Genomic DNA, 27357 nt, shown 5'->3' on the forward strand with positions numbered 1-27357 from the left:
CTGCCCCTGACTCACTGGGTTTGCTCTTGGTCACGATGGAAGATCTAAAAAGAGAAATGGCAGATCTGAGGAGACAAGTCGGTCAACCACAAAGTCCCCCATAGCAAGTGACTCGAGAGAAAGGAGTAAGGAGATGCTGGGGGTGTGATCACGCGGGTCACTGGAGAAGGAACTGCCCCAAGAACCAACCCAGCAGCCGCACCACCCAGGAACAGAACCAGGGAAACGCCTACCGTCCGCAGCAGTAGGGCAACCTGCTGGCTGCAATAGGGCGCCAAGAACCAATAATCACAAAAAGGTGAGAGGGGCAGGCCGAAGGAAAACGGAGGTAGACCCGGAAGGCTGGTTACACCCCGCGAATTCGGTAGCTCTTACGCAGAGGCCTTCGGTAGGGAAAGTTCCCACCTACAACCACTACCAGAGCTTAGAAGGCCTAGACGAAAACCAAGAGGACATGGAGATGGATCCTCGAGTATCGCCGCAGGAGGCCCCACAGGCCCAGAGGAGGTATGTCCGCCAAATCTAAAGGCAAGCTAAACCAAAAGCGACATCAGGAAATGTCGGCAGTTTAGAGGAAGGTACAATTAGGAAAAGCTACTCCAAAAGATCTGGACCGCGAAGGTCAAAACAAAGAGCCGATCCAGCACCAGCTGGAGCTCACGAGAGACCTAAGCGCAGATCGGGAAAGAAGGAGAAGCTAATCTCGAGCGAACTCCTCCAGGAACCAGGACGACCTAAGTTGGGGGAAAAGGGCCCAGCCGACGCTGATCCTTCCCAGAGATTCAGACAGGGTAGATTGGGAGTGAGAGCCAGTTCATCCGGAGCTGAGCTTCTCCAGAGATCTATGCCTTCTGGATCGGGAGTGGAAGAGGAACCAGCTATGGTGGAGCAATTCCAGAGACCATGGGGTCGCAGGTCCAGGAACAGGTGGGGCTGGGATCGAGCCCACTGCAAACCTGCAAATGGGGCTTGGAGCTCACCAGTGGTGATGGTTCGAAAAAAGACCGGCGGGTGGCGGTTCTGCGTGAACTACCAGCAACTAAATGCCATCACACAACAGGACGCTTACCCAATCCCAAGAATCGATGAGAGCTTTGACGCCCTGGCAGGAAGTCGATTCTTTAGTACGCTAGACCTGACCAGTGGATACTGGCAAGTGCCAATGGACCAGGAAGCCCAGGAAAGATCTGCTTTCACCACCCGAAGTGGGCTATAGAAGTGGAAAGTACTGCCATTTGGACTAACGTCGGCTCCCGCCACCTTTCAGAGGTTGATGGAGTCGGTGTTGCAAGGACTCCACTGGAAAACTTTCTTGCTCTACCTGGACGACATCATCGTCATTGCCCCCGACTTTGAAACACACCTGGCTCGCCTGGAGGAAGTCTTCCGGAGGCTGGCAACGGCCAGGTTGAAGCTAAAACCCTCAAAGTGTGAGCTCCTCCAGGAGAAGGTGAGATATCTCGGACATGTGGTGAGCCCGCAAGGAGTGTCCACGGATCCGGAAAAGATCAAGGCAGTGGCAGAATGGCAAGTCCCCCAGAATGTGAAACAGTTACAAGCATTTTTGGGGACGACTGGATATTATCGACAGTATCTGAAGGACTACGCCATTACCGCCAAGCCACTCACTGTTCTGACAGGAAAAGGGAAAGCCTGGCAGTGGGGTAACGAGGAGCAAGCGGCATTCGAGACACTTCGACGGGGGTTGGTCACGGCACCGGTCTTGGGCTATCCCAACCCTGGGAACCAGTATATCTTGGATACCGATGCTAGTAATGTGGGAGTGGAGCGGTGTTGTCTCAGAACCAGAATGGTAGGGAGACAGTAGTAGCGTACTACAGTAAAACACTCAGCCCCGCAGAACAGAATTACTGTGTAACCCGTAAGGAACTCTTAGCGGTAGTAAAGGCCGTAAAGCACTTTAGACCTTATTTATATGGACAGCGCTTCCTACTCCGAACGGACCATGCCTCCTTGAGATGGTTGTGCCGATGAAGGGAACCGTCGGCTCAGGTGGCCCGGTGGTTGGAGATCCTGTCGGAGTTCACCTATCAACTGGAGCACCGACCCGGGGCCAAACACGGGAACGCCGACGGATTGAGTCGGCAAGCCTGCCCAGAGGACTGCCGGCAATGCACCCGAATAAAAGAGAGAGATGGAGGTCCAAGTAAGCAGGCTATGATGAAGGAAGACCCTAACAAGGTGGCAGCCATCAAATTGCCCAGAGAACTGAACTTCCGTCAAATGGTACAAAGCCAGATGGAAGGGAACCAGGCCGTGGCCCAAATGTACTGGGCCGTAAAAAATGACCAGGAATTGTCGGAGGAGGAACTGACCTTGGGGAACCATGAGCTCCGAATCTTGCACAGAAGGCGGGAAGCCATGCGGCTATCAACCAACGGTGTCCTGGAGATCAGGCTAATAACGAACGGCCACTCTCGATGGTGCACCCTATGCCCCCGAGCAGACCGACACTGGGTAATCTGGGAAACTCATCGCTGGCTCATGCAGGAGCGCACAAGACAACGAAGAGAGTCCTACTAAATTGGTACTGGCCGGGCCTAAGTGCAGACATACGTCGCCTGATCAAGACGTGCGAGGTCTGCCAGGTAGCCAAGACCGGGGGGAACCACGCCAACAAGAGCCGGCACCGGCTCTATGCCGGGCGACCTTGGCAGAAGTTGGCCGTGGATCTGGTGGGACCAATGCCAGAGACCGAAAAGGGGAACAAGTGGATTCTCGTAATCAGTGATCACTTCTCAAAATGGCAGGACGCCATAGCCATTCCGGATGCAACTGCCCCGGTAGTTGCAACGACCCTGGATGAGAGGGTATTCTGCTACTTTGGCCTGCCGGAGGAGTTGCATTCGGACCAAGGAGCCCAGTTTGAATTTAAACTCATGAGCGAGTTTTGTGGATTATGGAATGTAACCAAGACACGGTCTACCTCATACCACCCCCAAGGAAATGGAGTCATAGAGCGGAACAACCGTTGCCTGGGAGACTCGTTGAGGGCCCTACTTCTCCGCCGAGGACCAACAGAATGGGACCTGTTGTTACCCCAAATCATGAGGGCGTTTCGAGGCACACCTCACTCCGCCACCGGAGAAACTGCAAACTTCGTGATGATGGGCAGGGAGCTGCGTCTGCCCGACCAGCTATCCGAACCAGTAGCCACGGACAACCAAGCCATCCAGCCCTACGTGTTGGAGTTGGCCGGTCGACTAGAAGAAACTCACGAGATTCTCCGGGAGCGCAAGATGAAAGTAAGGGTAGAGGACGAGGAAGAGCCGCCCCTGTTTGAAGTGGGAGATCTGGTGTTGCTGGTGAACAAGCGGCGAAGGAGGGGTGAAAGCCCCAAACTCCAACCCAAATATGTGGGGCCGTACACGGTCACCAAGTGTCACTCTAATAATACCTATCAAGTAGAGCGGCAGGGTCAGGTATCCGTTCAAAATGAGGAACGCTTGAAACCCTATGTTGCGTGTCCAAAAGCGGATGGTAGGGCCCCGGCCACCAGGGAGCCGGCTCGGCGCCCCAACATGAGAGGAGCTACCGGCAATAGGGGGAGAAGTAGAGAAGAACCGATCGAGTTGTTACCTACCCTGGAGTTCTACGAGAGGGAACCCGCTTTTCAACCACCCCTGCGGCCTAGGGACAGGGACCCTCTTCCCGCACCCAGTAAGGGAGAAACGTTCTGGAGGCGACTACTGGAAGCCCTGACGGAGGAGGAGCATCCCCTTCCCGTGGATAGCAGTATTGAGGAGGAGCCCGTCTATGTGCCAGGACACACAGACCCCTCGGAGTTAGGACAAGATGACCTGGGAGCCGAGTCTGATCCCATTGCCTCCCTCGATCCTCACAGACCGGTAGGACAGGGAGAGGAAACGACTATAGAACCACAGGCCCGTGCAGAGACTGAACAGGCAGAACCGACCCCCGCCATGAACTCTAGACCGGTTCCGACCGGGGGAGAGGTTCAGGTGGAGGCGGAGCCTACTGGAACCGACAGACCCGTGGAGTTGAGAAGAGATGGGAGGCCCCGAAGAACCACGGGACCACCCATCCGGTATGGGCAGGCGGTGTGTCACCAGGTCGAACCCGAGAAGAAAGATGAAGAACAGTGCCGATATTCAGAAGAGATTAGGAATAACCAAGAAACCAGAGAAAGGTACGAGATACTGAGAGCATGAGTGGAGGACATAGAGAAGCTTCTCGAAGGAGGGAGCATTAGCCTCGACGAAGAAGGAGAATTACAGTACCGAGCGTTGAGGGACTCCATGGAAGAGTTAGAGACGACATTGACCACCAATAGCCAGAACACGGGAGCAGGAAAAAGGGAACAGATGGAAAGCTTCCAGCTCTCAGAAGAGGTGAAGAGTAGCCCGGCAGCCAGAGAGAGGTACGAGTTGTTAAGGAGCCGTTTGGAGGACATAGATGAGCTGCTTAAAGAAGGAAGCATTGTCCTCGACGAGGAAGGAGAACTACAATATCGAACGTTGAAGGACTCTATGGAGGAGTTGGAGAGAGCGATGACTACAGAGATCCAAACTACAAGAACAAGTGAGAAAGGACAAACAATCTGGAACGAAGGGGTGAAGATCGCAGAGGCCGGAGAAATTTCAGAGAGAGAGAGAGAGATTTTCCGGCCAGGGACGATCTGGACCGATGGCTATTGGCGACACTGTTGACCCGGGTCAAGGACGAGGCTCCACCGGAAACTGGCCGCCATTGCGCTCAGTCAACCACAACGCTGCTCTTAGCCAATTCAAATACATGTCATTTCACGACTGCTCTCTGCTTCAGACAGTTCGCAACTGCGTTAGCCACATGGACCCGAGAATTACCCAGTATGAAGATAAAGAATTGCAGCAACTACTAACGAAGCTCGATGAAATACTTGAGGAGACAGAGACAACAGCCACACAGATGGGTATAGATCCAGAGCGCCGTGCCAGCGTATCTTCAACAAATCCAAAGGTCATACTGAAGCTTAGCCCGGGCCAGCTACCAAGAGGTACAGCGCCTATGTAGCTGTGCCAACCAATATAACTAGCCACCTATGACTCCACCTCAGGTAATTGTTGACCCCTGGCTAAACAATTGGGGGGAGTGTGTGGAGGACGGGACTATACGAAACCATATGTTTGTGCTTGAGACAACATTATTTCTAGTTACTTATGTATATTACTTAACCGGTTATATAATACTCTGGTGAACCTGTTATATAATACTACGTTTTTGGGCCTGCTTTGCAGGCCTGCTAGCACACCATTATGCCTATTGTCTGGGCCTGCCTCACAGGCCTGATATAAAACAATGGATATTATATAATTGTGGGCGGAGCAAATAGTATAAAAGGAGAAGGCATAAGCCAACTCTTTGGAATTCTGCTAACGGATTGTATGCTGTCAAGACGAAGTTATACATGTACTGATATACGCTAAATACAATATACTTATTTTTACAAACTGCCTGCGTTTGATGCCTGCCTGGTCGGCATAATAAGGATCTTTCTGCCGGAACTGCTCTAGCTTCGAGCACGAACTGTTTTGGGGAGACACCTAAGGAAGGCTAAGGGTGGGCTGCGTTACGATCGGACCTGATCAGAAATGCGATAGCATTGGAGATCAGGCCCTCCAGTAAGTTAGCCAGGGACCTAAACTAGCCAAGATAGGGTCTCAGAGAGCAGGCCGTGCTAGCCTTCCAAGTGAGCCTGAACTGAGGACACCCAGCCGCGGCCTGATCCGACCACTAGGTGTGTCAGGCAGGCCGACGAGGGGAAGGCCCAGTGTTCAGACTGCACTGCCTTGCTAGGAAAAGTAAAGCTGGCTCAGCTACCGGGGCCAGACCTTTACAATATATATTTATTAAATATATAAATGCAAAAAGTATATTTATGTATATTAATTTTGTAGCGGAACAGGTAGCACGCCTGTATGTAGAGCTGGTGATTTTCAAATCACATCCACTGCAAAGTGGGTTGTTAGTTGCTAGATATTAATTGCTGTAACAGGACAACACGCACTGAGATGGAACAACACTAGGATTTATATAAATATAGATTTATTTGTTGTTTGTAGAACATAACATTTGAATTTACTCAGCTTGCATTGTTATCTATGACTTGTTTACCCTTGTGTTTAAATCAATCTGTACAAATGTCATAAAGTCACTATTGTTATAACAACTGGTCTCAGAGAGTTGTTAGGGTCACACTTTGTTTTCTGTAGTAATTAAGTAGCATCACTTAATGTTATTTTAATTAATAAACGTGACAGTGTTACCAGCCTTTAAACTTAGAGGGCAAGAGTTTTCACACTTTTTTACAGTAAGTGCAAGGAATTCCAGGCAAATAGGTCGCTCAGCATACACTAAGTGATAACACATTCTTATTATATTTGTTAGTTGTAATATGATCAACAATTAATAAGACTAATAGTAAACAACATGAATAATCAGAAATACAAAAGCTCATGTGAATACGTGTCTAGATTCTGGCAGATTGAGACAGTTTTAAAACACCAAATGAGACCAAGTAATGAAGAATAACTTATACATTATATGATATTATATTACTATTTTGTTACCTACTTCAGTTTCATGTCCTGCATTAGAGCCTTTGGTCAAATTGAAGAATTGTATGGATTTTGCAAAGATATCCAAGGCCTGTAGTTTGATGCTCAAAACACTATTGTTTAGTCTAAATATCATTTTATAGTCAATAGTGTTTCAACTCATTGATCAACAGTTTTACTAGAAGTTGAACAAACTGTTATCAAAATATATTTATTTCAGAATGGACATGTCTTTGTTCATGCTGGGCTTGTAAAGGTTATGGACAATCCAGACCAGCTTGCTACTGTAATTGGTCACGAGATAGCACATGCTCTCCTTAGGCATCAGGTAATTTTAAAATAAGAAAAGAATTCTGTACTATAGGAACAGTACATGTAGCAGAGATTAGTGAGTAGCAGAGAGTAGTGAGTAGCAGAGAGTAGTGAGTAGCAAAGAGTAGTGAGTAGCAGAAAGTTGTGAGTAGCAAAGAGTACTGCTTAGTAGTGAGTAGCCGACGGTAGTGAGTATCAGAGAGTAGTGAGTAGCGGAAAGTAGTGACTAGCAGTGAGTGGCAGAGAGTGGTGAGTAGCAGAGAGTAGTGAGTAGGAGTGAGTAGTGAGTAGCAAGGAGTAGTAAGTAGCAGAGAGTAGTGAGTAGCAAAAAGTATTGAGTAGCAGAAAGTTGTGAGTAGCAAAGAGTACTGCTTAGTAGTGAGTAGCAGTGAGTAGTAAGTAGCAGAGAGTAATGAGTAGCAGTGATTAGTGAGTAACAGATAGTAGTGAGTAGCAAAGAGTAGTGAGTAGCAGAAAGTAGTGAGTATCAGAGAGTAGTGAGTAGCGGAGAGTAGTGAGTAGCGAAGAGTATTGAGTAGCAGAAAGTAGTGAGTATCAGAGAGTAATGAGTAGCGGAGAGTAGTGAGTAGCGAAGAGTATTGAGTAGCAGAAAGTAGTGAGTATCAGAGAGTAGTGAGTAGCGGAGAGTAGTGAGTAGCGAAGAGTATTGAGTAGCAGAAGGTAGTGAGTAACAGAGAGTAGTGAGTTGCAGAAGGTAGTGAGTAGCAGAGATTAATGAAAATCTTTATAATATACAATGAAATAGTTATTGCTAAACAATACTGGATTTCAGTACGAGTGCATCATTTTGCTCTCCAGACCTACTCAATATTTATGCCTTTGTTTGAGCAGACCTGTCAAGCTTCTTCATATTAATTTTTGCAGACCTGCCAAACCTCTGAGTTTTAATTTTCACAGACCTGCCTAACCTCTAGGTCTTTGTTTGTACAGACCAGCCTAACTTCTATGTCCTAGTTTATTTGAGTACAATACAAGTGCTAAAGTTTTCATTTCGAATACCCCCCTGGTCAAACATGAGTAGTCTTTAAACCATGTAACAAAGTGAGTCAAACACAACATAAATAATTTATGCTGTCAATTTTATTTTAATGGTTGTCATAATCTTCACATCTACATGAGAATATATTTAACTTTAGGCTGAAAAACAAAACATATACTCTCTGTCTACTATGATCTTACTCTTGGTTGATGTCATCATAATATCTATGGTTGAGCAGTGGTACCTTTCTACACCCCTGTTTTTGGCTTGGGACAGGCTGGTTTCTGAAGCAAGTATATCTATACCACGTTATATATGTAAAGAATTCTGAAATACTAAAGCTGTGACAAACTCAATCAATTGCAAAGTGCCGCTGCGTGTCAACGAGCACTAACTGATGGATTTGGCAGCATCACATAGAGAGTGTCTTGAGCACTTACTTATTTTACAGTTTGTAACGTTTATTAGTAATGAATTTTATTTATAGAAAGAACATTTTTCATCACATCATTTCATAAGATTCACTGATAAAATCTTCATAACAGCAGTTTTAGACAAACTTTCAGCATTCTATTCAAAACTTGACATTTTATCCACAGCTTCATATTCTCATGTTTTGCGAGATGAGAACATTTTATTTTTTGAGTTATATAAATAATAAGGATATTTGTGAAAATAAGCTTGAAAAGTCATCTTGAAATTCATCTTTGTAACTAAAGATAGTTCAAGCAAATGTACTTTTAGCAAAACATAAAAAGTTTTACAATTATTCAGCTCAGTTGCCAAACTTTGAGTCTAGATCATGAGTAAGTTTCAAATTCAGAACTTTTGTTTTTAATTTTATTTCATTCAATTTAAATTTTGTTATTTTATTTTATTTATTCTATTAATTTACAAACAAAATGTTTGATCAAAATACTTTTGAAGCATTTTTCTGCATGTGTTGCAAAAATAGTTTCCATTTAGTTATTGTTTACTAGATTTTTATCAGTACCCTGTTACAGTCTGCTATGTACTCAATGGAGGCATACATTATTACTGTGTTTAGTGAGTCAACTGTTGTTCATTTTTAAATAAAATCGAACCTCTCTCACAACAAGATTATTAAATTTTCTTTCATTGTCTTATTTTGTATTATTTCAACTGTATAATTGTTGCTCACTCTGCTGATATTTTATAAACATTGTTTCAAAAGCATTTATTCAGTTTGTGTCAAAGTTAGACAATGTTTATCATGAAATTCTGTTAAAATTCTAAACAAAATTCTGTCTACAGGCGCTGCTTTACTCAAATTTGCGACCGCGAGAGTATGAAGCAGATAAAATAGGACTCGAGATGGCAGTACAGGTAGGTCAAAGGTTACCATAGCTTTTTAAAAAGCGGAAATTAGGATTAGTAAATTATCTGGTGGATTGATGAGGAGATAGAGTAAGAATGTTTGAGATACGTAGAACACTGGTAGAAAGGGAGAGATTAAAGTTGCAACCGAACCGTAGTCTAAAAATATACCTTAAATTCTATACACATTCATATAAATTGCATTATTATGTTTTGTTTTCTGATGATCGAGTCTGAACAAAACATTTTGAGATACCAATGTTCAAATTAGAAAAGTATTGAGTATACGTATATATAAAATATATATACAGAAATATACATATATACATATATATATAAATATATATAAATATATATAAATATATATATCTATATATATATAAGTGGTCAGGCCTACTTCTAACAGTACTCTACGCTCTAAAAAGTGTAGAGTGTTATAACTAACTAAGAGTGTTGGAATAGGTTAATGCTACTTTTCTTTCTTCCAGATTGATGTTTTACTTTGGGGTCATGACAGGTCTGTTTTGTGCTGGTGCACTCTTCAGGTGACTTGCGTTCAGATTCAACGCAAGTCACCTGAATAGTGCATCAGCACGAAACAGACCTGTCATGACCCCAGGAAAAAACATCAATCTGGAAAAACGATAAGTAGCATTAACCTATTCCAGCACTCTAGTTTCCCCATGATTTCCTCATCATCAGGGCGAAAGTCCATTGTAAGAGCAGCCGATTGAAATTCAGCTAGCAACTTGTCTGAAGTGGCCATAGAGGCTGCACAGGCTTTGATGCTTTGCTCTTCCTTCTTCACTGTCTGCTGTACACTTTTGAGTCCCCTACCGCCATCTTTCCTATCGAGATACAATCTAGTAGTATCAGATTTTGGGTGCAGTGCTCCATGCATGGTCAGCAGTTTACGAGTTTCTATATCTGTTTCCTTGATGACTTCCTCAGTCCACTTTATTATGCCTGCTGGATATCTTATCACTGGCAGTGCGTAGGTATTTATTGTCATGACTTGGTTCTTGGCATTTAGCTGGCTCCGTAGGACCTGCCGAAGGCGTTTCTTGTATTCAGTAATGGCTTTGTGACATACTTCGGCTTCGTGGTTGATGTTGCTTTGCATAATCCCCAAGTGCTTGTACCCTTCTTCAATATCTTTGATGGTACCATTTGGCATTCTTAGGCCATCTGTGAGCATAAAATGGTTTTTCTTAAGAAATAGCCTTCCACATTTCTCAATACCGAAGGTCATTCTGATGTCATTGCTGTATACCTGAGTGAGGTGTATTAGCGAATCAATGGATATATCCGATCAATATATATACATATATATATATATATATATATATATATGTATATGTTACAGTTGCCTATAGTGTTTATAAGCAGGAGCTCCCTGTGTTTGTCCCTATGGACAGAAATTTACCACACCTGTTTACCAACAAACAGTAAGGCATATATACCATAAAAGCTCTATTTTACGGCTTTGGTGTTGCATTTTTTAACCTTTTGCAATAGCGGTTTTCTATTACAGGCGCTGCTGAAATAGAGGCTTCGCAGTATGTGGCAATAGCCATGTGCTAATGGCTTATCAAACCTTTGTAGTTTTTAGCAGAGCAATATTGAAAAAGGGCGAAAAGTCACTGGCTTGCTAGCATATAGAAAGGTAGTGTCTTTACTACCAAAACAAATGCTTGCTGACTATAATTCGTACTAACTACTAGGCTATTCGTACTAACTACTAGGCTATTCGTACTAACTACTAGGCTATTCGTACTAACTACTAGGCTATTCATACTAACTACTAGGCTATTCGTACTAACTACTAGGCTATTCGTACTAACTACTAGGCTATTCGTACTAACTACTAGGCTATTCGTACTAACTACTAGGCTATTCATACTAACTACTAGGCTATTCGTACTAACTACTAGGCTATTCGTACTAACTACTAGGCTATTCGTACTAACTACTAGGCTATTCGTACTAACAGGCTGGATTCGATCCAAAAGAAGCGATTTCTTTCCTTTCAAAAATGGTTGGGAGGGAAAATTCAACTTCTTCATTGCTGTTCAGCAGTCACCCTGATAAGGTATCAAGAATGGAAATGCTGAGACAGTACCTCCCCCATGTAAGCTATCAAATTCATTTTAGAGTTTTCTTATCGATTCCATGACAAACACAGCTTCAAACATGACTACGTTTCTACAATTTCAGGTAAATAATATTTATGCTAGTACACCTTGTCGCCCAAAGATCTCTGATGCGGATCTAATTGCGCAAGCTCAAAAGCAAATGGAGATAGAAAAGATCGTCGACGATACATTTCAAGGGCTTTAGTGAGAAAGCCACAAGAAGGCTGCACATTTGAGACTGGACTGTGAGAAGCTTTCTTTTCATCTTTAGTCTTCAAATAAAATTTGTCTATTAAATAAAGTTGGGCTAGCAAGTGAGTGGCACAGTTCTTGCATTGATGACCAAGAGTGGCACAATTCTTGCATTGATGACCAGGAGTGGCACAGTTCTTGCATTGATGACCAGCCACTAATAGTCTGGAGGCCACATGGTGTTTTTGTGTTAACAGGTAGCAGAAGATGAGATCTATGGTAGCTTAGTACTTTCAGCATATTTCTAACCTAATCATTGTTAATATGGTCTGCTACTGCTATTTTTAGTTGCTAAGCTAGGAGTAATTGACCATTAAAAGGTGAGTAATATAACAAAACAAAAATATTTGTTACGCTGTCTGAAATCAGTCGAACCAGCTAGTCAGAGCCATAGACTTACATTTACGTTATATTGTAGTACATTGGTATTAAATGGCGCCGATAGCAATTAGGGTTGTAGTCTGTTTCTGGTCTCGCCCAGCGACTTGTCAGCGTCGGTAGCAGCCGTCGAAAACTTTAATTTACTATTTATACTAATTTCAAAAGATAGTTATCATGGATTACATAATTCTTTATAATGAAATCCCACATTGTAGTGAGCTGATAAGCGTTGGTAATAGCAAAAAGCAATAATTGAGTGTTTTTGCGAGCTGTGGAACACCATCTACAAAGAGCATGAGTGATTCAAAGCAAAAAGCAAAAAGACTCAAGTCATCCCAACAGGTTGCACAGATTAACTCACGCAAGTACCTTGTTGGATATAGGATGAGGTTTGCCAGCGAATCAAAATATCAGAGAGTTTTTTAAGTTGCAAAGAATCTCAAACCTCAAAGAAGATGATGGCATTTCTGTGCAGTGCTTTCCTGATGAACACAGAGCTATTGCCAGGCAGTTGGTCCAATAGACTCGTTGCTCATGCAAAATGATTAGATGTGAAAGTCGATGCTGTTGCAAGACTGTATCTTTAGTTTGTACAAGTCTATGCAGTTGTTTAGACTGCAGCAACAAAAAGACCAACGAGATTGAGGATGGTGATCAGACAGATAGTGGTGATGATGAGCTTCAATATTATATGCAATAGTTTTAATAAATACTTTGTGTTATATGTGTACTAAGTATGTGTGACCTTGAAGCAATGTTATGGGTGGTCTAGCTGGTGTTATCTTTTTGACTCATCAGTACTGATCAAGCAGCCTAGCTAAGCAGTCGTCTTGAATTGTCCTTGTCAACATTCATACAATAAAACCACCTTGAGGAAACTCCACATTATAATATGGTGTCAGGACGTCTATAGTATATAGTGTGGATTATCGCTTCTGGATAGTAATGGCAGAGGGTGGTTTGCGAGCTCCAGGTTGCTTTATATCTAATGCTGGCAACCCCAGTGAGACTAGCAGAAGCTGGCCTGAATGGCTTGAACAATTTAACTTTTATATGCTAGCAACAGAGAAGTCAACAAAAGGGGGAGAAATCCAAGTAGCCATACTGTTAACCCTACTTGGACCACAGGGTCAGGAGATATTCCGAACTTTCAATCTTCCTGAAGAAGACTGCAAGGATATTGAAAAGGTTAAGGAGGCATTCACCCGGCACTTTACATCGCAAGTGAAAACTATCTATGAACGGTACAAGTTTCATAACAGAACACAGCTTCCAGGTGAATCATTCGACAATTTTTTAACTGCACTACGCGGACTCTTGTCTACTTGCAATATACATGCTGATGAACAAAATAGTGCTCTGATAGACAGGATTGTATGTGGCATTAACTCACCAGAAGTCAGAGAGGACATATTCAATTTAGATGGCAATCCGGATTTGAACAAAATTATACAGCTGTGTCGTCGGGCGGATGCCACCAAACATTATCTTACAGATATGAAGATCGACAAAGAGAATGCTAATATTAATACAGTACAACAACCGAACCATCTAGCTCACAAGAATAAGAACGGCGCCAGGGTAAATAACTGTAAATACTGTAAGTTGAGTCACCCTAAATTGCATCTGGAAGAGCATGCCCTGCATACGGCAAAGAGTGCCGAAATTGCCACAAGATGAATCATTTCAGCATAGCTTGTATGGCACCACAGCGTAAGTCTGCTGCCAAAGCTGCATATGAGCTAGTAGAGACCAGTGGAGAACAGAATGACATAACATTTACTGTGAACAACGACAAGAGCCGAAGAGAATGGTGCATCACCACAAGGTGAAATGAAAAGCCACTACATCTCAAAGTTGACACTGGAGCTTCATGCAATGTCATGCCTAAAGGGATATTTGACTCTTTATCGGTGCATACACCTCTATAAAAATATGGCAAGTCATTAGTTTCATTTAGCAACCATGAACTAGATGTACTAGGTAAAGTAACATTGTTAGTGGATGTTAGCGCTCGTTTTGTACCACTAGATTTTGTATTAGTGTCATCAAGTGCAGGTCAGAAGACCTTGTTAGGATTACCAAGTGCAATGGAATTGGGTTTGGTCAATGTCTCAAATACAGTCAGCGATGACCTTGCTAAAGCTTACCCAGATGTGTTCAGTGGTTTGGGGTGCCTCCCATGCAAACATGCCCTGCAACTGAAAGAAAATGCTAAACCAGTAATTCAAAGTGCCAGAAGGGTTCCCTTTAGATTGCGCAATAAGTTGAAAGACACTCTTCAAAAAATGGAATCTCAGGGCACTATAGCCAAAGTGAAACAGGCCACAGATTGGGTTCACCCTATTGTAAATGTATTAAAACCAAATGGCTCACTTAGAATTTGTCTAGATCCTACTCAGTTGAATAAATGTTTACGGCGTGAACATTTTGCACTACCCACGGCATCAGAAATATTTGCTAAACTATCTAAATCGCGGGTATTCACAACGTTAGACGCTACATCTGGCTTCTTACAGTTGGAGCTAGACGAAGATAGTAGCCTACTCACCACATTTGCCACTCCCTTCGGTAGATACAGGTTTTTAAGGTTGTCATATGGTATTTCTTCAAGCCCAGAGATATTTTGTCGCACAGTTTCTGAACTATTTGAGGATATAAAAGGCGTTGAGTGCTATGTCGATGACCTCTTGATTCATGCACCCACAATGGCTGAGCATGACGCAATCTTCAAATCAGTGCTAGAGAGGTGCCGAGAAAAGAACCTCCGGTTAAATGAGTCAAAGTGTACATTCAGACAAAAGCACATCAAATATCTAGGTCACATAATTGGGGATGGGGTCATCAAGCCTGATCCAGCTAAGATCAAAACAGTCATTGACATGCCTCAACCACAAAATGTGGAAGATGTTCGTAGATTGCTTGGAATGGCAACTTATCTCTCAAAGTTTTGCCCTAATTTGTCAGACATAACCACCCCGCTGAGAGAACTAACAAAAAAAAATGTGACTTGGTCGTGGTCAGGCACGCATGATGAGTCCTTGGCACAACTGAAGGCTGTGGTGACATCCACTCCAGCATTGCGAATGTTTGATCCAGACCTGCCTGTTGTATTATCTGTGGACTCCAGTCAGTTTGGCATGGGTGCAGTGATAATGCATAACGGGCAGCCAATTGAGTTTGCTAGCTGCACACTGACAGACACTCAAAAAAAGTATGCTCAAATCGAAAAAGAATATCTAGCAGTTCAGTTTGGCTTACGAAAGTTCCATCAATATATATATGGTCAACATGTAGTGGTAGAAACGGATCATCTTCCACTCATAGGAATCATGAATAAGGGTCTTAATGATATCAGTCCCAGGCTATTGAGAATGAGACTACGCAATCAATTATATGACTACACACTTGTGCATAAACCAGGTAAAGCTCTAGTTCTTGCAGACACACTATCGCGTGCCTTTTTGGCAGATTTATGTGAAGATGCAGAAGCTCTAAGCTCACTAGATACAGAACAAATCCATTCAGTCACTAGCGGTGTCCTTAGAAACCCAACCTTCAAAGACTGGCTCCTAAGCACAGTGCAATCAGACAGCACTCTACAAATCCTTAGCAACTACATACGAAATGGCTGGCCAGCTAAGAGGAGAATGTGCATTGAACCACTGAAACCATTTTGGGCAGCGAGATATGATTTGACGACACACGATGGTCTGATACTTAAAAACAGTCAAATAGTTATCCCAGTGTCTATGCGCAAGCAGGTAATAGATATCATTCACATAGGACATTTAGGGGTTAGTAAGTGCATAGAGAAAGCCAAAAATTCTGTGTACTGGCCAGGTTATCAGGGGCAGATACAGGATGTGGTGTTGAGTTGTGCAACATGCCAGGAGAATGTGAGGGCAAATTCACAATGTGCTTACGAACCATATGACATACCGCAGTATCCAATGCAATCAGTAAGCATAGATGTTTTTCACTTAGCTGGCAAGGAGTATCTAGTCACGGTAGACAGATATTCCAAATGGCCTACCTGCTGTGAGCTGAAGAATGCAAACTCAAGTAGCATTGTCGAGATACTGCGTAGGCAGTTCCTTGACTTTGGTAGACCTGAGATCCTAGTTTCTGATAATGCTTCGTATTTTACATCATTTGAATTTGAACAGTTTCTAAAAGAACTTGAGATACAGCATATCACATCTAGTCCGTATTATTCTCGTTCTAACGGCCTTGCTGAAAGGATGAATCAAACTATCAAAAGCAGCCTGAAAAAGGCCCATGAGTCAAATCAAACATTGTTTGATGTCTTAGCCTCCCTTCGATCTACACCACTGGGGGGTAAATTACCATCACCTTCAGTTCTATTACAGTCAAGAAATTTAAGAAACAATCTTCAGTTCATGCCTCAACAGCTCAAACTTCAAAAAGTAGACATTAACCTGATTGAGAAAGCTTTCAGAGAGCGCCAGTCGCAAGATATGTTCAACACAAGCCCAGCTAGGCGACCTATTGAGATGTGTGTGGGCATGAGAGTTTGGTGCCAACTAGGCCATCGGCGTTGGGTAGATGGTGTGATCATCCGGAGAGCAGAGACACCCAGGAGTTTTTATGTGAATATCGGCAAGGGTAGAGTTTTTAGAAGGAACATAAAATTCTTGAGGCCATACAAGGAAGCCCCAACAACCCTGCAATCTTTGCAATTAGAGAATATAACCATGCGTAATTTTATGGCAGTGGAACATAGACCGGCACAAGGTGTAGACCACAATGACACAAGGTCAGAGGCCACACAGCCTTTAACCTCATCAGATACCTCACAGTCTTCACACACTACCCACCAGCCTAGTAGTAATTATCAGTCACTTCCATCTGCGCAAACGCACACAACTAGGTCAGGGCGCATATCCAAACCACCAGTGAGGTACCCCCAGCCAGAAAACTAATTTTAAAAATTGAGCATGTAACACTAACCTCGCTTAGTAAGCTGCATCCACCGACATACATTTTAGTTAACTCAGCTCCAAACTCTATTATAAACATTTTCTATTTTTATGCTTTTGTATTCACTGACATTTTAAGTTTTGTTTTACTGTCCTTCCAAAAAGGAGCGTGTTATATGTGTACTAAGTATGTGTGACCTTGAAGCAATGTTATGGGTGGTCTAGCTGGTGTTATCTTTTTGACTCATCAGTACTGATCAAGCAGCCTAGCTAAGCAGTCGTCTTGAATTGTCCTTGTCAACATTCATACAATAAAACCACCTTGAGAAAACTCCACATTATAATACTTTGCAATATGCTTTCTAGAATCTATTGAAAGTTTTTAATGTATCATGATATACAGACTGTGTACCTTGGTAAACATGCTATATAATATAATCATCATACAACGTACCAAGATACGCATACAAAGTTCTATGATATTCATTATTCATCCAAAAAGTAAGTTGTCATCGAACATACTGCACCATTATTGTTTTAACATGCTACCAGTACAATAAATCTAAAATGAAGCAAGAAATTTTGCATATAAATGCCAGTTGAATAAAAAAGAAACAACATGTACCAACGGACAGTACTAAGAAAAGCATAATAAATACTTCATGCTTGTCACGTGTTGCCCAGCAATGTAGTAATTTCATTTAAAAGATTGAACATCAGATTTGTTAGTGAGTCTGCGTCACAACCACTGTACCCATTGAGGTATACAGTATAGCCTGTCAACTAGTAGTTGTACAAGTCCCATTGTCAAAAGTATGAAGAGGGTTCCTTGCTGGCAGACCAGTGGCTAAGATGATGGCAAGGAAGTTCTGTCATGTTGAGTCCCTGGCAGCTGACTACAAAGTAAAGAATGATATCCATTAAAGACAATGAGTTCAAAATGCAAAATTATCGTATAGACATATAAGAGCTTATGTTTATGATGCAATATTCATCCATCATAACCTATCGGAGAAAACGATCTATCAAAGCATATAGCTATAAATTTTAAACCTAAAAATAGGAAGAGGTACAAGATTGATTTGGATGTGTATGCAATGTGCATAGCCCTACATGAAAGGAATAGATGTGCACTCTTTAGCGCTTGCCACAACAATATTTAGTTAACTCATTCATCACATACTTTTGTAAGGTAATAGTTGATATGTGAGCCTATAACAATACAATATACATGTAACTCAATAAATTAAAGTACAATGAAATATGTATTGATATATAACATCGCGCAACATAATGCAACACATAAATCCTATAACATAATTTAATGCAATGCAGTTCAATACAATACAACATAATACAGTAAATATAATACAATACCCCAGAATATAATGTAGCAACACAATAATACAGTATAGGTTATGCATGACACAATATGATAATTTAAAACTAACCAAACCATCAGTTAAATAATAATCATACAGTTGCATAAAGGTACTACACTTTCTGTTGAAATTGGTTTGAAGTTTCCAAGAACAATACAGTCTCTAATTTTGTAAATAGGCAAGCTAAGTCTTAAAGATGATCAGCAGAGGCATGCTATATAACAAATAGTCCAATATTACTGGTTTATTAAAAAATATACAATCTAGGTATTCTATTTATGAAGCTCAACAATAGAAGTAGGAAACAATGTTATGTAGTGCTGCCGTCTTAGTCTGAAAAATTAAAAAAATTGAATTAAGCCATTGAGTGTATGAAACACTGAGTGTCTAAAAACACAGCAACAATATCTATGACAGAGTTTGTTGTATAGTTTATAACCGATATGTAAAATATGAACTGAGAAGTTTGACAACTCATTATAATCAACACGTATTACTCATCGATCCAGCTGACTACCGTAAACACCAACAAACAATGCTCAAGCAAAAAGCTGTTTTGTTTTGAAAAATGCATGATTAGGTGAAGGAAAAGCAAGATTTTCAATGAAGCAATGCATATAATCTTTGATTGATGAATTGTTTGATTCCTTTTGAAGTATGATAGTAACGAATTTGTTATCATCTCACCTTAGTTTCTTCAGGGGTTTGAGATTCTTTGCAATTTGAGAAGCTCTTTGTTATTTCGACTCACTAGCAAACCTCATCAGGCATTCAGTGTGGTATTTACATAAGATAAACACTGAGAGCTGCTAAAGATGGCTTTAATTGGTTTGCTGTGACTCTCTGACTGTTTGTAGAAGTTGCTCCACATCTCATAAAAACTTTGAATTATCGACTTTTTACTGTTAGTAAGGCTTGTTAGAATGTAGAACTTGATTGTAATGAATTATGTAATCTTCAATAGCTAGCTGTGGTAATCAATTTAAATAGAGATATTAAATTTTTGCTGCTACTACCAATGTTGACAGCTGCAGTTTGTGACGGAAAGTTATAGATCCTATTAGAAAAAGGGTGTTTCCGGTTACATTAAAATTTAGTCGGTTCGCTGAAAACCGCGAAACCCAAACTGATCTTGTTTGTGTGTTTGCACTGAAGTTCCATCTAATTACATGGTATCAATTACATATCCAGTACCATCTAATAGTCTCCTATTATATCCAACTCTACCAACCAATTCTGACAAAGCTACAGCGGAAACAGACTAAGGACCTATGTGTTATCGTCGTAAGCAAATACGCAACGTATCAAAAAAGGCATAGATTTATGTTTACCGAGCTGATTGGCTGATTTGGCTAATTGCTTATGGCACAAAGAAAATGTTATTTATGTATTTCTACTCACCTTTCAATGGCAAATAGTCACTGCTTGACAACAATATCTCCGGTAGGTATGGAAAATAAGTTATGGGATGTTTTATTGTATCTATTAAACCTAAAACTCGTTATACCCCATTGTCGTACCTCCATGGCAAAAAATGACACAAAAATGCCCTGTGGTCACCATACTATAAGATGCCAACCTATGTCAGAATGGGATAGTGGAGGTGTCACTTTCAAGGTGGCGCTGTGCCAACATTTCAACTATAGTTGCGCTGTGCAAACTTCTCTTAATCAGAGTTACACGGTGTCAACCTCTTCATTTTCATTCACATCAACTACATTTAGATTTGTGAGTGCAATTAATAGATGAAAAGCAGATAGCTCCGATCAGAACAAATGGCCAAATCTGATTGATAAACAAACCACTGGATGTAACTTTAAACGCGCTGCCAAGCTACTCAATAAGTCAACTTTTGGCCAATTGTCAAAAGTTAAACCCAAACAAGATTAGGGTTAATCAAATCAATATTTGACTGTTTCATCCTGTAAATATTATGCAATGTATGGAAAATGACTGATAAAATAAATATTGTAGATTTCTGTGTTCTACAACCTATCTGGCTCAGTAAAAAATTGTGTATGGGTATTAAAATTTGTGCTATCTGTATTTGACATTGAGAAATCAAATTGAAGTTGTAAATATTACTAAAAACTGTTATCTACCTTTACTCAAAGTGTAAATAAAAACAATTTGTTATCTCAAGGCAATACAACTTTTTTTTTGAAAATTTCACACTTGCTACCTATAACTAGCATTAATTTATATATATTTACTAGCTGTGCTACCCAGCGTTGAATGGGTAGTAAAAAAAGTCTTTGGACAGAAAATTGATTTGTGTTTAACATATAACAACATTTGCCATTCTAACTTTCAAACCTCATACCATGTGAAAAGTGCTTTGTGAAGATGAAATAATTGGGTAGAAAATAACAACAGCTGTAAAGTTTTTCAAACTTGGTCAAACTGTAACTATAAAACTCCATATCATAAAGAAAAGGTTTTGTGTTAGTCAAATAAATTAAAAAAATAAAACAGTTGTAAAAGGGATTAGATGTAAATGTGAAATAATTAGCAAGTAATAGCTAAATTAATTCAGTTTTGCTACAATTACATTAAAAAATGATTCAGGTAATGATACAATTGATACAAACTGAGAAAACAAATTAAAATTCCTGGATATGTAGAATTAATAATAGCAATTCTTGCATAAAAGTGTGTGGGTATAAAAAGACTACTGTTCCACCAGAAGCTATCCACCAATTCGTTGAATACGACGATACTAAAAAATATGACAGAATATGATAGTATTTTGTAGTTGAAATTTTATTAGAACAATGTCTGCCAAAAATGGTTGAATAAAAGAATAATATTAACTAGAAATTCCCCTGTCATACAGCCCACGGCCTGATAATGTAATAAATGATAATGGAAAAAAGAAATGGCAGTGCTGGTTGTTGAAAAAGTAGTTGTCAGCAGGAATTGGCAGAGTATAGTGTAAATGAAAGCACACCTAATCTATTACTATCTCAAACCTATGTTTTTCAACAATAATTCACACCTAATCACACAAACAATCACACCTAATCTATTACTATCTCAAACCTATGTTTTACAAAAAAGTAACACCTAATCACACACAAAATTACACCTTATCTGCTACTATTTCCAACCTATGTTTTACAACAATAAAATAAATATTAATTAAATCTGTAGGCCTAACCTACTGTAATGTATGTAATTTAACAACAACCATAAGGAAATTTGTTTATTATAACTCTGAAATGCAAAATTAGAAGTAAAATGGCAAGCTACTGTGTACTATACACAGTTTGAAAGTTGGTTGTGTTGAATGTAGAATGGTTTTGATAGCGATCTTTAACAGAAAGCAAGTATGAGCGTTCACGTGTCTGGAAGTTTTCTGCAAACTGGAGCAAAGTAAAAAAATGTTGTCGTCATAAAGGGACATTGTAGTTTGGCCCTAGCTTGTACATAAGTTGCAAAGAATTTTGGCTAACGTTTTAAATAATTTAATGAAACCTTCGGTAATTGGACAAAAAAACATAGGCTGATTTGATTTGATTTGATTTGATTTTTATTGCGTAATAATAACATGACAATATGAGTAAAAAAATACACAGAGTAGCAATAGGACATGCCAGATAGCCAGAGGCTAGAGTCAAGGCAGCCCCAGCAAGCAGTAGGAAAAGAAACAGAATCAGCGATAAGCGCACACTCCGGAGCACCAGAGTCAGGAAGGACAGTCCCAGGACGCCCACAGGCGCTCTACCAACTTCGCCTTTAGCTGACCCGGAGCAGAGCCCGCACAATCACTCAAAAATTTATTATATAATTTCATTGCACTAAAAAATATCGATCTCTGTCCCTTAGAAGACAAACACTTTTTCAACTTTAATTGATTTTTACTTTTTAAACGGGTATCTTGACAATGATCTATCATAAAATCTTGCAACTCTTCCATGGGGAAAGAATTTGTTAAAAATATTAGCAGGCGATACTGGAATAAAATTTCAATTGGCATTATTTTTAAAATTTTAAAATTTTTGGAAACTGTTTGATTTGGTTTAAAATTGAGTATTATTCTGATTGCCTTTTTTTGCATGATTAAAAGTTTGTTTAAATCAGTTTTGTTGCCGTGGCCCCAAAACTCGATTCCATAAATTAAAAGAGAATAGAAAAAACTGTAGTACAAATTGATCATGGTTGATTTGTCTAGGTAGGGGCGAATGAAACGAAATATTAGAAATATGTAATTAAGTTTTTTGATGAGACTTTGGATGTGTTTTTTAAAAGTCAAGTTGTTGTCTAACGTGATACCTAAAAATTGAGTCGAATCTTTGATTTGTAGTTGAGAATTGTTTAAAGAAAGGCTTAGATTATAATTTTGAGTGTTTTTAGACGGATTTTTGAAAACTACTTGAAATGTTTTACTGTTGTTTAAAATGAGTCTGTTTGATAGGCACCATTCATTAATAATATTTAATTCCTCTTGGAGTTTAGAATTATCTGTTGAAAATATATTGGTGTCATCTGCGAATAAAATACAATCCAAAGCAGGTGCAGCATTTACTAAGTCATTTATAAAAATTAAAAATAAGAGGGGTCCTAAAATTGATCCTTGTGGGACACCAATCGTAATTGCCCTCATTTGCGAACAATCAGTATCTGTTTTGGTAAATTGAAATCTATTTTGGAGATAACTTTGAATAAGAGAGGAAGACTTTACACTAAAACTGTGTAAAGTCTGTGATGATAAATGATAAACTGTGTACCACAATTTCGTATCTGTAAATCGGTCTTCACTTCAAACGGTCTACATTGACTACAGAAACCTTTGAATAAATTTGATTATTTATTCGTATAATTATATCTAACAAAAACATTAGAAACTTTAGCAAGTAAACAATGCCATAGGCTGGTGAAATGAGCCCGTTTTTCTTGTGAAATGTGTACTGCTAAATAGTTCTACTATCTGTCGCACGGCTTTATTGGCGTATCGTAGGCCGGTCTTAACTATTATTAAACCAAGCTTTTCAAGCATTTTGTGGCGATTTTTGGCCGAATTAATCTGTTTATTTATGTATAATCCGATCAGATGGGTAAGTTTTAAGATACTGTCTACATTTTTCAAAGACTTGGTAATATATTTAAATAGGTTTATATGTGTTTTGTATTGTTATTATACATAAACGACTCCACAAAAATTGTTAAATTTGTTGATGAGATTTCGCTACAAGGGTTTGCGACATTGTTGATGAATAATTTTCGTAAGTTGTGTGCACATGCATTTATCATAAAGACTCTCAAACATTCGCTCCGCTCAATTGGTCTTGGGATAATATCACAATGATAGGAAAATTAATAATGTTTAAACTTCAAATGCGATACTCAAATTACGTTTAAAAGAATGCAAGTTTAAATAATAACGGCGATGAAACAACTTTAAAAAACTTATATTATAAACTTCAAAAGTTATAAGAAGTTTATAAATTTAATAAGAAAATGTAAATTTATACATCTATATATAAGAAGAGGTACAAGATTACTGAATAGGGAAAGGTACAAGATATTGTATATATTTCTCAAAGTATGTAAATGTTTGTACATGTAAATATAAGACAGTGAGGAATAACTGATACTTGTAATGCTGCATGTTAAATCTTACAGTAATCTTACAAATGCTTGTTGTAAAATGTCAAATTAATTACGAAAACCTAATTGGCTAGGTTTAGAAGGAAAGATGTGTAAGCTAATATACCTAGCTGTAACACCCGATGTAGCTCGGGTTATAAAAAAGTCTATGGACAAAAAATATGAAATAATTAGCAAGCAATAGTTTAACTGAGTCTGTTGTGCTACGATTACAATATGAGATGATTCGGTAGTGACACAATTAATACGAACTGAGAAAACAAAATGAACACTGTGAATATGTTGAATTGATAATAACAATTCTTGCATAGAAGTGTGTGTATAAAAAAGGTACTGTTCCACCAACCGCTATCCAAGAAAACTCTGAATACGATGATACTGGTACAACGATATGTAAAAATGAGATATTGTAGTGTCATTTTCTGATCGAAGGTGAGAGAATCTAGATTTTAGAAGCTATTCCTACTCAAGATAATACAATTGTCCGCATTAAAAGTATTTACCTTCGCGGCAATTTAGCAATTGAACCTTAACAAAAGCCAGAAATAGAGGTTCACAAAAACGCAAAAAAAGCATCGTGTTTCATAGAATTAATAAAATTTAATCGCCAAATTATAATATCGAGGGATTTTATTGTCGATATGGTTTGCTGAAAACAAATCAGCTTTCATACGGGGAGGACAAAAAAAGCATCGCATGTCATAGAGCTAAAAAAAATTATAAAATTGTAATTATTACTTCATTTTTGTGTGCAAACGGGAAAATGATGAACAGGTTATGTATAGAGGCGCACTAACCGGAGATTCCGGTTAATGCGCCCTAGCAGTGAAGAAAAAAAAAACACAGAGTAGCTGCATCCTTATATAGGCTGCATGGCTCAAACCATCAGACAAAAAGTAGCTTCTAATAGTCCAAAAAGTGTGGTGCTCATATTAATTCAGTTCGCTTCGTACAACTGAAATTTGTACGATGAAAAGAGGACAGACTACTCTATATAGTGGACAAGCATTTAGACACACAGATTGCCGTTTGTGTAGTAATTATATAGTAGATTTACATATAATAATATTCTGTGAGTAGAAACATATAAGTGAGCAGGAGTAGAGTTTGCTTTAGCAGCTGTTGAGGTTCCTACTAGCAGCTACTTTCGAGCTGAGTTACATGTAATACAGGAACCAGCTGGAGTGTTTTATTCAGTAACTAGTAGAATGCCTGGTATGTCCGGCATGTCTGGCATGTCCGGCATGTCCGGCATGTTGGAAAACTTTGGCAAAACTGAAAATAAGAGTGTAACGGCACAATAAAAAGTGCACATTCAAAACTTACAAAATGCATACTAAAAAATAGGTAATGGTGGCAAAAAATTACAAAGCAGTTTTTGAAAACTTAAAAAAATAACAAATCCCAAAGGTAATATTAATTGATAATGAAAAATTTATATTTAGCTTGTTCAGTTCAAAAAATGCATACCGAGCATGTATATGATATGAGCCATATAAAAGGAGCTTATCCTTGTGGTTAAATAAATGAGTTTACAAGCATACAATAATTATTGCAATCTTTGTAGGTTTTAAACCAATACAAAGCAGATCTTCCATTGCTAGATTTTATTGCTATTAAATCTATAAATAATTAAATCATATACTATAAATATTAATATGATTAGTGTTAATATTATTAATAAAATGTTTGGTGAAATGGGTGCTCATGCACATACATATATATACTGTATATATAGATCTATACAGTATATATATACTGTATATATATACAGTGTATATATATACAGTACATATCAATATTGGTCATTCGTTGTTGTATATGTCCATTTATAGCTATTAATATCTTTGAATACAGAATCTGTATCACAGAAGATTCGATCTTGGACTATCTGCTTTGCCAGTCCAATGCTTTACCAATTCAGCAACACGAGTTTGATGGATTCACTAAGCGATATATGTTGCTATAGGGGAGCAAATACGCTACGGCTCTCCATCACAACAGAATGTCATGACAAGGGGTAGCTCTTATTACCCAAACTATCCATTGGCAATGTGCCAAGCTAATAGCAAGTTGCAGTCAACTCTCATTGCCTCTCATTGTTTATAAGCTGATTTTTAATACTCGGGCAACGCCTAGTAGCACAGCTAGTACAGATATGTATACTATATATTATATATAATATATACATATCTGCATATATACACTAACCAAATTCCCAGCATGGCTTATTAATTACCTAATGAATTAGAGTAATTTACCTAGAAAGCTAGAGCTTCACTAAAATATTCCCTCAAACCCGCATTTTAAGCTAAAATAACAGCCGTTACTCAAAATGGTCAACAGTGCTAGTTGGTAACCCTAAGCAAACATATAAGAGTGAGTATTTTAATCAATGTAATGATTATTTGCCCAATGAATCCATTGCATTCTGTGTAGCCTAATGATTAAGCGACAGCCTCTAATTCTGAATGTTACCGAGAACAAGTCTAGTGCCGTGCAGAATCTTCATAGCTAAACTTTGATTGCTTTAACCGAACACATGATTTAACTTTGATTGCTTTAACCGAACATATGGTTTAACTTTGATTGCTTTAACCGAACACATGGTTTAACTTTGATTGCTGTAACCAAACATATGGTTTAACTTTGATTGCTTTAGCCGAACACATGGTTTAACTTTGATTGCTTTAACCGAACACATGGTTTAACTTTGATTGCTTTAACTGAACGTATGGTTTAACTTTGATTGCTTTAACCAAACACTTAACATGGTTTAACAAAAATACAAAAAGCCAAACACTAAAATTTATATACATGTACATAGTAAACAATGTGTATGTACATGTACAAGTACAAGTACATGTACATGTACATGTACATGTACATGTACATGTACATGTACTTGTACATGTACATTGTATGTATAATATATAAATAAAAGCACAACCCTTCTTTAAAGACAGGATGGATCGTAGTGCTCTTGTGACTATGGCGCACCTGTACTAACTATTACTCCGTGAAAACTGTTTCATCACTACTCACTCTGTGGCATCTCATCTCAAATAGGTTTGAACTCCTGTGCTTTTGTGGCACAAGGCAAGTAGAAAGGATACATTGGAGAAACATAGAGTAGTCTAAACATGGTACTCCTCCATAAGCTTTCTCTGGTTTTAGTTCTATGACTGACACTTTGAGCAGCAAAAATGTAAAACATTTGAAGGTATTGCAAGTATTTCTGATCAGTTTTATGTTATCCACTATGAAGGTTAGTGGGTCTATCTCTCATCGGCTCCTGCTAAGATTCTGCACATCTACCGTAAGTACTTAATTACTGATGATTCAATTTCCAACCAATCAATACAATGGTTGAATTCATGAATATACTACAATTATATGACAGCTTATAGTAATAGTACTAGTACT

The 27357-nt window shown here is 39.4% G+C and overlaps 1 protein-coding gene across 1 annotated transcript; it reads left to right on the forward strand.

Moving 5' to 3' along the window:
- The first annotated feature begins 5062 nt into the window (after positions 1–5062).
- Positions 5063–11568, forward strand: LOC137398423 (uncharacterized). Its single transcript, XM_068084532.1, has 5 exons — positions 5063–5077; positions 6799–6906; positions 9166–9237; positions 11222–11359; positions 11446–11568. The coding sequence occupies exons 1-5, from the start codon at positions 5063–5065 to the stop codon at positions 11566–11568; spliced, it is 456 nt and encodes a 151-aa protein (XP_067940633.1).
- Positions 11569–27357: the final 15789 nt, after the last annotated feature.

Source organism: Watersipora subatra, chromosome 6 (assembly GCF_963576615.1).
Source record: "Watersipora subatra chromosome 6, tzWatSuba1.1, whole genome shotgun sequence".
NCBI lineage: Eukaryota > Metazoa > Bryozoa > Gymnolaemata > Cheilostomatida > Watersiporidae > Watersipora > Watersipora subatra.

Bases quoted from the DNA above. Each gene is read 5' to 3' on its own strand.
- LOC137398423 (XM_068084532.1), top strand. The intron at 9,238-11,221 runs GTAGGTCAAAGG...TCGTACTAACAG, and splicing joins GACTCGAGATGGCAGTACAG to GCTGGATTCGATCCAAAAGA. The intron at 11,360-11,445 runs GTAAGCTATCAA...CTACAATTTCAG, and splicing joins TGAGACAGTACCTCCCCCAT to GTAAATAATATTTATGCTAG.